Below are 12,042 nucleotides of genomic sequence, written 5' to 3'. Positions count from 1 at the left end.
AACTTTTAACAAGGCACACCTGTTAATTGAAATGCATTCCAGGTGACTACCTCATGAAGCTGGTTGAGAGAATGCCAAGAGTGTGCGAAGCTGTCAAAGGCAAAGGGTGGCTACTTTGAAGATTCTCAAATATAAAATATATTTCGATTTTTCTTAACACTTTTTTTGGTTACTAGATGATTCTGTGTGTTATTTCATAGTTTTGATTCCTTCACTATTATTCTACAATGTGTAGGTGTGTCCAAACTTTTGACTGGTACTGTATGTACTATATGTTCTTCACTTTAGTAGTAGTAGTGACCTATTAACTCAGATTGCCAACAGCCGTGATGTGTGATTAATTAACTGTCAACGTTGACATTGCTTAGGGCAGGCCAGGACTGTGAAGGGTCCCCTTAAAATATCCATCCAATAATCCAAACACCATGAGGGGGCGTTAATAGTTCCGAATGTCATGGAGTTGAAGATGCCATAGATTCTGCTATGGGACTGATGGCCCATGGAAGTATTTCCATACCTGTTGGATCAGGCACTGTTACAACAAACTGTAAACCCCAGTCAGTTGTATTCATGTGACTTCTTTCATGTCCTTTTCATTGTCCTCAGTCATTTATTTACTTCATTTTTTAGCCTTTCTCTTTCCTCTTTGCACCTTATGTATGTTCTCAAATCATATTCTTGTTCTCAAGTCATATTCCTGACAGTTGAAATTGATAGTCTTGTGAAATGCAGTTATTTTTTGGATTGGAAATTCTAGAGCTGTGTGGTGGTGAGAAATGGGTTATTTTTTTGACGTAATGTTTCACATGCCCACATGAATATTTCCAAACGAACAGGAGTGAAGGAGAGGTCGGTTTCTCTGGTGCAGAAGGAAGCCAAGGAACAATCTGCTGTGGAGGAACAAAGTAAGAACACACCTTATTGAGACAGATTGGTACCTGCACTGAATCCCACAAACATAAATGTCCCTTCACATTTGCATACAGCCAGGTATTATCTTCCGTATACCACATACCCAGACATGATCTTCCTACTCCAAAAACACAGATGCATAATGTGAGCTACAATGAGGATGTGATGTCAAAGATGCCTGTGGACATATCATCACCAGTATTGTTTCTTTTGGGGGTGGGGTTAGGAGACAGGTTAGACTGGGTGTAGAATGGATTAGGGTGGCTGTAAAGGTCACTCAAATGACACCATCTTGGCATATGGGTTTATTTGTTTTCAGAAAAGGCATTTGTCCTGTCCTATAGCTAACCATCCATTGACCACATATTCTCAGTTGATCATAAAAGCATCTTAAAACGCCACCAAGGGTAGAATAGGTGCGCTCGGATTAGCTCATCCAATGCAATGTACTGGGTGGGCGGGTTTGCAGTAGGACCAATGAAATGACCCACAACCTGTACACACATTCTCTAGTCTGGTGGTGGTGTTTGGTCAGAGACCATCACGGTAGGAAGATATTTGAATGGAAAACGTATGCATGACTTCCTGCCAGCAGAATCCCATAGAGCTACAATGACCAACTACGAGGGGGTTGTGCTACACTGCCTGGACATACAGTCCAATAGCAAAGTGACTTGTGATTTGTATCTTGAAGATCAGTAAAACTCCACCTTAAGAGTGATGCGTTTCGACAAACATGGCTTCATAAGGATATAGTCCTTGGCCTAAACTAATGTCCTTTAATTGTAAAATTCAACTTTTAGCCGAGCCCATTGTGAAGGAAGTCATCCAGACAACAGAGGGGACTGAGGAAGAAGGTCAGCTTCCACTGAACCCATCACAGGAGCAGCAGGCCCCTGAAGGTGAGAGTCCGGACGCAGTAGGAACTCCAGCCAAATCAGAAGATGCAACTGAGGAATCTTTTGAAGGGAAACTGGCGGTTGAGGCAGGATCGTTTGAAGCAGAGGCTGCTGTCCAGGTAGAGGAAAGTGAGTACCCCTCTTGAAACATTGTTCATCCTTCTCCCACCAAGAATACAAATAGTGCCAGTATCACCTGGTAAATATTGCCACGGCTCATACCAACTGCTGTTCAATTTCCTCCAGGTATAGCTATGCACTAACCCAACAATGTGCTCATCTGTTGGCAAACAGTTTGAGGGGAGATGCGTACTGTGTCCCTTCATAAAAATCCATTCTGTTGCTGTGCTTCATTACAGATTTATCCATTAAGTTTCGGGTGACTGCTTATCCTGAGGGGAATGCAATCAAAAGCTGCTATTGCATAAACCTGCTTGGCCCAGTGGCCCGTCTCATTTTCCAATTAGAAACGTTGGTTAAATAGGCCCTGGATGTTGATTTGGGGGCCATGAAAACCACACGAACAAAGAAATTGCAATTGGGTTGGTCAAAAAGAAAAGCAGGGACCACCCGAAAAGGCAGCAGGAGCAACTGCACCAACTCATGCGACAACCTTAAAGGGGCAATCTGTATTTCAGTAACAACGGGTTTTATAATAACAAAGGGTAACACCACAGTTTATGTATGTATGTATGTTACATTACAATGTGTGTTTGTAACTCATTCGCACATTCATACTTACATGAGTCAGTTTTGCATGACATTTGTTTAGAGGATGAAATCGATGCCATTAACATGAAAGGTGAGATATTCGGTATGTTTTGATTATTCATCGGCCAAACACAGAGTTTTCTACTCTGTCCTTCCTTGCCTTCTCCTTGATTAACTGGTCTTAACTGTGACCTTGCATTTACCAGGAAGCATAGCTTATTGCAGTGTGTTTGTTAGATGTTTTGAATGGTCTGTGAATAGTTAGTTAGTGTATTTATGAAGTGTCTTGCAGGAGAGTCAAAGCAATTTGCTGACAGGCCAGGCTCCCAGGAGACACGGGAAGCAAGTGTGCTGTACACGCACACACACACACACACACACACACACACACACACACACACATACATACATACATACATACACATACATACATACATACATACATACATACATACACATACATACATACACACATACATACATACACACACAAACCAATGTGTTATCTTCGATCAGTCCTCCTTAACCATGTACCATATAAACATGCTTATATGGCACTGAAATCAAATCTTTAGTATGATTACAATTGCAATACAATGCAGAGGCTGAATCAGTCCCAGAACCAGAGGCTAACGTGGAATCTGTTCCGGAACTGGAAACTGTTCCACAACTGAAACCTGAAGCTGTCCCACACCTGAAACCTGAAGCTGTCCCACAACTGAAAGGTTAGGAGTATAACAAGTCTTGTACCATAGTCTTAAACCATTGTTTTTTGCTGTTGACATCATGATTTTTGTCACTAAATTGGTGAGCACTAGTTTATTCTCTTTCCAATCTTTTCTATAAACCTTTTGTTTTTTCTAAGAAAGTCATTATGCTTTTTAAGCCAGACGTGTTTTTGGGGCTCAAATGTGTCTTCCTTTATCGTGTAATGTTTTTTCCACCATGCTTTAGTTTGATGAATCTGAAAAAGCTTGATTTAATATGTATTTGTGCCGCTACTCTGTGTTGATAGCATTCATAGCATTCTTCTAGCTGCCATTTTCTTCCCTTTGGGTCATTCCACCTCAAAAAGCACAGGAAAGAGGATTTCGACACCCACCATTTCTGATTGTTCTGAAATCGTTTCAGTAGTTAAAAACAGATGAGATGAGCATTCCTGCAACATTGTTTTGTGGAAATATAATTTGATCTCTGAGAAATTAAGCTAATTGATTGCACCCAAATTGGACATTTTAAATTATAGGACTCATATAATATGCAATAAAAATAGTACCCGATATCTGATTTGGACCCCAAATTCAAAAAATAAATAAGACAAGGATTCCAAAGAAATTGTCATAAATTCACCCACGGACCTCCGACACCCCACACCAATCCCACCCCAACAATGAGTATCAGTTCTCTATGTCTGACAAGTAGTATGGAGCTGCGGCTCAGAGTATTGTTTCTTTATTCTATATAATGCATTCTCTGTGAATTTGGTGATGGGTTTTTTTTCTGTTCAGAGAAATTTGTCATTAGGTTTATGTCCCGATTCTGACCACTAGATGGTGCTGTTCCTTCTATTAGGTAAGGCACATTTTACCATGATGTATACCATGTTAATGATATCGGAGTGAGAGTGCCTGCGTTCTCGGTCGTATTCAGCCATGATTACTACAAGTTTAGATGACTGGCTAGACTAACTGACCAATCTAAACATTGTTAGCTGACATGGCTGATTGAGTGACTGTCAGTGACTGACATACCAAGAGAAAAAGTACTGATGCACAACCACATTTCTAAATTACACCCTGTGTATTCTACTATTCCAACTCTAACCAGTAAGTTGAGTGAGTTCATAAAAATATATATATATATAAAGTACCATTCAAAAGTTTGGACACAACTATTCATTCCAGGGTTCTTATTTTATTTGTACTATTTTCTACATTGTAGAATAATAGTGGACATCAAAACTATGAAATAACACATATGGTATTATGTAGTATCCAAAAAAAGTGTTAAACAAATCAAAATATATTTCATCTTTTAGATTCTTCAATGTTGCCACCCTTTGCCTTGATAGCTTTGCACACTCTTGGCAGTATCTCATCCAGCGTCATGAGGTAGTCACCTCACCTGGAATGCATTTCAATTAACAGGTGTGCCTTGTTAAAAGTTCATTTGTGGAATTCCTTTCCTTCTTAATGCATTTGAGCCAGTCAGTTGTTGTGAAAACGGTAGGGGTGGTATACAGAAGATAGCCCTATTTGGTAAAAGACTAAGTAAGTCCTTATTATGGCAAAAACAGCTCAAATAAGCAAAGAGAAATGACAGTCCATCATTACCTTAAGACATGAAGATAAGTTAATACAGAACATTTCAAGAACTTTGAAAGTTTCAAGCGCTATGAGGAAATGGGCTCTCATGAGGACCACCACAGGAAAGGAAGACCCAGAGTTACCTCTGCTGCAGAGGATAAGTTCATTAGAGTTACCAGTTTCAGAAATTGCAGCCCAAGTAAATGCTTCAAAGAGTTCAAATAAGACATCTCAACATCAACTGTTCAGAGGAGACTGTGCATCGGGCCTTTATGGTCGAATTGCTGCAAAGAAACCACTAAGGACACCAATAAGAAGAAGAAACTTGCTTGGGCCAAGAAACACAAGCAATGGACATTAGACTGGTGTAAATCTGTCATTTGGTCTGATGAGTCCAAATTTGAGGTTTTGGTTCCAACCGCCGTGTTTTTGTGAGACTCCGTAGTTAAATGGATGTAAGGGCTATTAGAATGAGCAGGAGAGTGATAAGAGTGCTGCATCAGATGACCTGGCCTCCACAATCACCCAACCTCAACCCAGTTGAGATGGTTTGGGATGAGTTGGACCTCAGAGGGAAGGAAAAGCAGCCAACAAGTGCTCTGTGTATGTCTGAACTCCTACAAGTCTGTTGGAAAAGCATTCCAGTTGAAACTGGTTTGAATGTCAAGAGTGTGCAAAGCTGTCATAAAGGCAAAGGGTGGTTACTTCGAAGAATCTCAAATAGAAAATATATTTTGGTTTGTTTAACACTTTTGTTTGGTTACTACATGATGCCATATGTGTTATTTCATTGTTCTGATGTCTTCATTATTCTACAATGTAAAAAATAAAGAAAAAACCATGAATGAGTAGGTGTCCAAACTTTTGACTGGTACTGTTACAGTTTTCTTCTGGTGAAAGAGAGGACCAAAATGCAGCGTGGTTATTTATAAACATCTTTAATAAAGATAAATACAAACAATATACAAAAACAATAAACATGAAAAACCAAATCAGCCCAATCTGGTGCAACAGAGACTGGAACAATCACCCACGAAATACCCAAAGAATATGGCTGCCTAAATATGGTTCCCAATCAGAGACAACGATAAACACCTGCCTCTGATTGAGAACCACTCTAGGCAACCATAGACTTTCCTAGACAACTCCACTAACTACAATCCCATAACCTACAAAAAAAAACTAGACAAAACACACCACATACATACCCATGTCACACCCTGGCCTGACCAAAATAATAAAGAAAACGCAAAATACTAAGGCCAGGGCGTGACAGGTACTGTATATATAATACTTTGCTTTTACTTTGACATGTCGCAACCACCCATTAACATAAGTGGTTTGTGACACATACTTTAAGAAATACTTACCTAATAGCAGGAACAGCACCATCTAGTGGTCAGAACCTGGTAATGTCAGGATGTGGGATGGGACATAGACCTAAACTTCAATGACTAATTTCTCCACAGGGGGAAAAAAACATCACCAAATTCATCAGAATACAACACATAGGACACATAGGATGAAGAAACAATACCCTGAGCCACAGCTCCATACTTCTGGTCAGACGTAGAGAACTGATACTGTATACGTGTTGTTGGGGTAAGATTAGCATGGGGCGTTTGGTGGCTTTTCACCATTTCTTTGGAATCCTTATGTCTTACTCATTGTTTAAAAAATGTGGTGGTCCAAATTGGATGTTATGTACTAGATTTATTGAATATAACATGAATCGTATAATTTGGGTGCAATCAATTAGCTTAATTTCTCAGAGATGAAATTATATTTCAACAAAATAATGTTGCAGGAATGCTAATCTTATCTGTTTCTAACTACAGAAACCATTTCAGAACAATCAGAGATGGTGGGTGTCATGGCTTGCTGAAATGACATGGAATGATCCTTTATTATGTCTTTCAGGAAATGCAGAGGACCAACCAGAGGATATGCTCAAATACAAAGGTACGTGTTCTTTTGATATGGATTCCTATGGTGAACATCAGCTTTCTAGATGAGCAAGGGGTGACCAACCCTGCTTAGAGAGCTAGCCTGCCGCAGGGTTTTGTTCCAGCCCTACTCTGGCACACCTACTTATTCTACTAATCGGCTGAATCAGGTGTTTACGTGTAGAAATGGAGCAAAAGCCTTCACACTCAGAATCTCTCCAGGATGGTTTGCCACCCCAGCACGGTAGTATTGTACTTATTCTCCTCAGTTGGCATTCGTGTTGCCACACCTAGCCCTGCCACTGAAAATGTGTCTAGCTTTTCATTCTGAGTCACAATGAGGGACTCATCTGGAAATCCGTTTAGAGTTGAAAATTAGAGGGATTACAGTTTGGTCTGCAATTTCATTGAGAGAGAACATTGTAATTTTCTGAGGTTGCACCCACCCACACACACACATGTTGAGTGATACAACCAATAGCTCACTTTTATGACGTTCTGTTCTTCATTTCAGCCAAGAAGAAGAAGCCTAAACTCCTGAATACATTTGAGAAAACGATCAAAGCGGAAATTGACGCGGCTGAGAAGTTACGTAAAAAGGTAGTCAGTCGTATGTTGTCCTATTTATAACACTGTGTGATGTTTTTAATTAACATGCTCTTATCTTGAAAGTAAATGGATGAATCAATGCTGATCTGTTGTTTCCCATGTCTTGTTTCGCCACCCAGGGGAAAGTGGAGGAGGCTGTCCGGGCTTTTGACACTCTAGTTCAGCAGTACCCCCAGAGTCCAAGGTGTCGCTATGGGAAAGCCCTGGTGAGAACCACAGTCTAAATACTGGAGCATGCCATTCTCCTGGTTTATTTTGAACTGATTAAACAAATATGAACCCTTTATCAAGTTAAACACTAAGTGTGTTTATCAAATCTTAAATAATGTTTACTATGATCCTAAAAAATGGGTGAAATGTTCTGGGGCCCATTATGTATGTCCAGGCCGAAGATGACCTGGCAGAGAAGATGCGCAGCAACGACATGCTGCAGAAGGCCCTCAGCACGTACAAGGAGGCGTCAGAGCTGCCCAACGCCACGCCGGACCTCATCAAGGCCACACTGAAGAAACGGGCCGAGCGTCAGCAGTTCTTAGGTAACCTACAGGGCCAAGGGTGCTGGAGTGCCTACACACACACACAAATTACACCATACATTTTTCTTGTGTACTTAGTTTGAAGACCATTGCGCGACTCCAATTGTCATTTGGTAAATTGGTTGTTGTAGTGGTTGCCTTTTCGATTAAATTTAGTATTTAATATAATTCATTCAGTATTTTGAAATACTTTCTCTAATTGAGATTACTGGGGATTGTGGTTGTGTGCATAGAGTGTGTTGTGACACCCTCCCTCTCTCTCTCTGGTGTAGGTCGTATGAGGGGTGCCTTAGCCACGTTGGAGAAGCTGGTACAGATCTTCCCTGAGGACATGGCCCTGAAGAACGATCTGGGCGTGGCTCACCTGCTCATCGGAGACAACAAGAGCGCCAAGAGGGTCTACGAGGAGGTGAGCCGTGGTCCAAGTCATCACCACTTTGGGGTTTCCAAGCATTTATTTTTTTCTGGGAAATAACGTGTTGAAAATGTAGTGATTTTGCTTTGCAACACATCTTCACCTGATCTGCTTCAGTAAACACATTACTAACAGAATCTTAATTTGCAAGATTACATGTAAATGGAATGTATCTAGCATGACATTTTCAGCAAGGAAATGTCAATGAGTGTCACGATAGAATGTTTAAATAACAATTGACGATTTCTAAATGATGTGTCCCCTGCTAGGTGTTGGCCATTGCACCAAGTAACGGCTTTGCTAAAGTCCATTACGGCTTCATTCTCAAATCAGAAAATAAGATAGCAGAGAGCATCCCATTCCTCAGGGTGAGTACTGTAACCAATCATGCTCCCACAGATTCGAACCACTCTTTTGATCCTGAAACCACTCTCTCTGCACTGAAACCCGCCTCTCTGCACTGAAACCCCTCTCTCTGCAATGAAACCCCTCTCTGCACTGCAGGATGGTTTGGAATCAGGGGATCCTGGCACAGACGACGGCAGATTTTACTTCCACCTCGGAGACGCTTTGCAAAGAATGGGAGACGACAGTGTGAGTTAAGATCAAACTCAGACACCAAGCTTACACCAATACTGACTCCACACCAGCAGTATTCACTAGATACATGTAGTAACTTCACAGAGTATGATATCAGTATGACTTATCGTGATAGTATTTTTCCTCTGACAATAAGATAAAAGAGAGTAAATGTAACTTTTATAATATGAGTTCAAATGTGTTGGTTTTGGAATACTACAAGCACAACGGTCTTCTCCTCTTCCAGGCCTACAAGTGGTATGAGAGAGGGCACCAGAGAGGTCACTTTGCCTCTGTATGGCAGCGATCTCTCTACAATGTGGACGGTCTCAAAGCCCAGCCATGGTGGACGCCCAAGGACACTGGCTATATGGATCTAATCAAGGTAATGTAGACGATGACAACTTGTCTCATCTGTTTGTCTTTTCTCCCTGATAGTCACAGATTTCTAGAGGGAGCACGTCCTCTCTGTTCCTTTGATCTGTTCTGTGACAGCGTGGGCAGAAACATGGAGGGCTGTCTCCCATCTTAAAATAGTCAATTCTTCTTCATTTGAGTTTTGCCTGGTGTAAAGCTGTGCTTGGACTGACCATAGAGATATAATAATATGAATAATGTGGGTCTATGTCATAGACCCTGGAGAGGAACTGGAGGACCATTAGGGACGAGGCCCTGTCAGTGATGGATAAAACCACCGGCCTCTTTGTTCCAGAAGAGGAGAATCTCAGAGAAAAAGGGGAGTGGGGCCAGTTCACACTCTGGCAGCAAGGTAAACCAATCAAACACTTCACAACTAGCAACTGGCAAGTCCCTATGTCAGAAATACACTAAATGTAATTGAATGGAAATAATCCTAAGTATAGGTTTAGTGATGTCTGAACCTGGCCTCTAATTCCTTGTTTCTCTTCTTCTGTTCCTTGCAGGCAAGAAGGCAGGGGAGTCCTGCCACAGTGTTCCAAAGACCTGTGGCCTGTTGGAGCGCTACCCAGAGGCAACAGGCTGCAAGAGAGGACAGGTAGGTCACCCCACCACAGACGTGACTGACATGCCAACTATCAGACAGATGGACAGACAGCCTGGTCCTGCAGGCTCCTACTGGAGATAGCCTTTGTAACTCCATCTATGTTACGCTCACTGATATTTCTCTCAATTTCTGTTGTAAAAATAGGAAATGTTTGTTGGTTTCTTTTAGGTTTTCATATATTAATTGTCAGAATGCATTTTTTAAAACATAATTCATATTTCATTTCAGCTCTGTTTACTTTCTCTGGGTGTATGACTGCCTCTCTCTCTCTCTCTATTTCTCCATTTCTCCCTGGGTTCCAGATCAAGTTCTCGGTGATGCAGCCTGGTACTCACGTCTGGCCCCACACGGGGCCCACGAATTGTCGCCTGCGCATGCACCTGGGCCTGGTCATCCCCAAGACAGGCTGCAAGATCAGGTGCACCAACGACACCAGGTAACATCTTCCACAGCCATCAACGTCATCCCCTTGTTACATCTAACAACATCACCCACTTGTTAGTTCTTGGGACAGTGTAAGACTGACCATTTGAGTGCTCTGTACTTGATTGTCACTCAAGACCAAGTGTAGCTGAAAAATGTTTGAACTGTTATGTCGATTTTGTGGACCGTCAGTCCTTGCATCCATAGCTCTGTCTGCGAATTTGAGTGGTTACATTTCCCCAGCCCCAACCCTCTCAGCTTTATACCAAACTAACTCGAGGAGCTGCCATTAAATAAAGAATCATGCATGTGGCTTCATTAAAGCTAGAATTCTTAGTTGTTACATCCACTTTTCTACTCATTAATTAAGGTATAAACCCATAGATTTTTGAAGATTAGAACTTATAAATTCCTCGTGAGTTTAGTTCAACTGTCGTACCACATCAGAACCCAAAATATACGCTTGTTTACCTCCAATGTTTGCAAACAATGTAAGTGTAAACAAACACTATATAGCTTCAAAACATGGTTAAACAATCATTTTGATATCATAGATGGTCAGTCCCTGTCTATAAACTTGAGAGTGGTTACATTTCTCCAGGCCCATCCCTCAGCTTTTTACCAACACAGAGCCGTGGTGGCACTTTATTGTTTCAATTAAGGACTCTAGCTTTAACACAAAGGCTATGGTCTCTGCTGTTCTCTTCCAGGGCTTGGGAGGAGGGGAAAGTGCTCATCTTTGATGACTCCTTTGAGCACGAGGTGTGGCAGGACGCCGACAGCTACCGGCTCATCTTCATCGTGGATGTGTGGCACCCCGAGCTCACCCAGTACCAACGGCAGACTCTCTCCCCCATTTAAAGAATGTACGGTAAAATGACTGACAGACTGTCACCTACTGGAGTGCTGAGGTTAACACTCATAAGAACGGAAGGGTCCATAGTATCTGGTCTCTGTCTGTCCACACATTCCTTCACATTCAGCCATTTTAGGTCAAAGGTGACAAATGTGACACTTGCCCTTGCTCAGTCAAGGACTTCATTTTGGAACCGTCTAGAAGAGTTACTGAAGGCCCTGTCAGATTGGAAAAAGCCTTCGTGACACTTTGGAACACTGACTGCTAACTGTGGTACTCGCCAACTTGGTTTTTAGGCCAAAATGTGGACTTATGGTAAGGTGTGGGTTTAATATCACATAGGCTGTGTTGTAAATGTATCACAAGTGCATTCTTGTTTTTCATTAGTCAACCAAAGTGCCATGTGTCTGAAACATACCTAACATACAAACGGTAACTGAACAAAGCTTTAGTGTTGCAGCTAGTGAGTTTACTGTTGTATAGTTACTGATATCATTTCTTAAAGAGATCGTTTTCCTGGTTTTTATCCCAATCTTAATCGTTTTCTTTCCTCAAGAAAAGTTATTTGATGATTTTCATGTTCACGTCTTCAAAAACGTGAGGTATAAACACAAATAAGTTTTTAGTAACACTGAAAACTATCCCGTTAAGATGTTGCTAAGCTAGCTAAACCTCTGCTAGCTGTTGTTTCTCTAACACTTGATAGGTTATTACACATCTCTTATTGCATGTAATGGTCATGCATCAACTTCATGTTACTTCCATAGCTTTATACAGTAATCTGCATCTTACTTTATTTTGGGGTTCTATTTTTAGTAATACAGAA

General features: G+C 41.3%; 1 protein-coding gene across 1 annotated transcript; it reads left to right on the top strand.

The window, feature by feature from the left end:
* Window positions 1-814: 814 nt before the first annotated feature.
* Window positions 815-11,221, top strand: LOC124038966 (aspartyl/asparaginyl beta-hydroxylase-like). The gene is made up of 14 exons (XM_046354876.1): window positions 815-905; window positions 1,716-1,940; window positions 6,749-6,790; window positions 7,289-7,374; window positions 7,503-7,589; window positions 7,769-7,919; window positions 8,192-8,328; window positions 8,604-8,702; window positions 8,839-8,928; window positions 9,161-9,298; window positions 9,547-9,682; window positions 9,837-9,928; window positions 10,240-10,373; window positions 11,071-11,221. The coding sequence occupies exons 1-14, from the start codon at window positions 815-817 to the stop codon at window positions 11,219-11,221; spliced, it is 1,659 nt and encodes a 552-aa protein (XP_046210832.1).
* The last annotated feature ends 821 nt before the right edge of the window (window positions 11,222-12,042 follow it).

This window comes from Oncorhynchus gorbuscha, linkage group LG07 (assembly GCF_021184085.1).
Source record: "Oncorhynchus gorbuscha isolate QuinsamMale2020 ecotype Even-year linkage group LG07, OgorEven_v1.0, whole genome shotgun sequence".
Classification (NCBI taxonomy): domain Eukaryota; kingdom Metazoa; phylum Chordata; class Actinopteri; order Salmoniformes; family Salmonidae; genus Oncorhynchus; species Oncorhynchus gorbuscha.
Note: the sequence above shows the minus strand (reverse complement) of the source record. Positions and strands in the feature narration are given on the sequence as shown.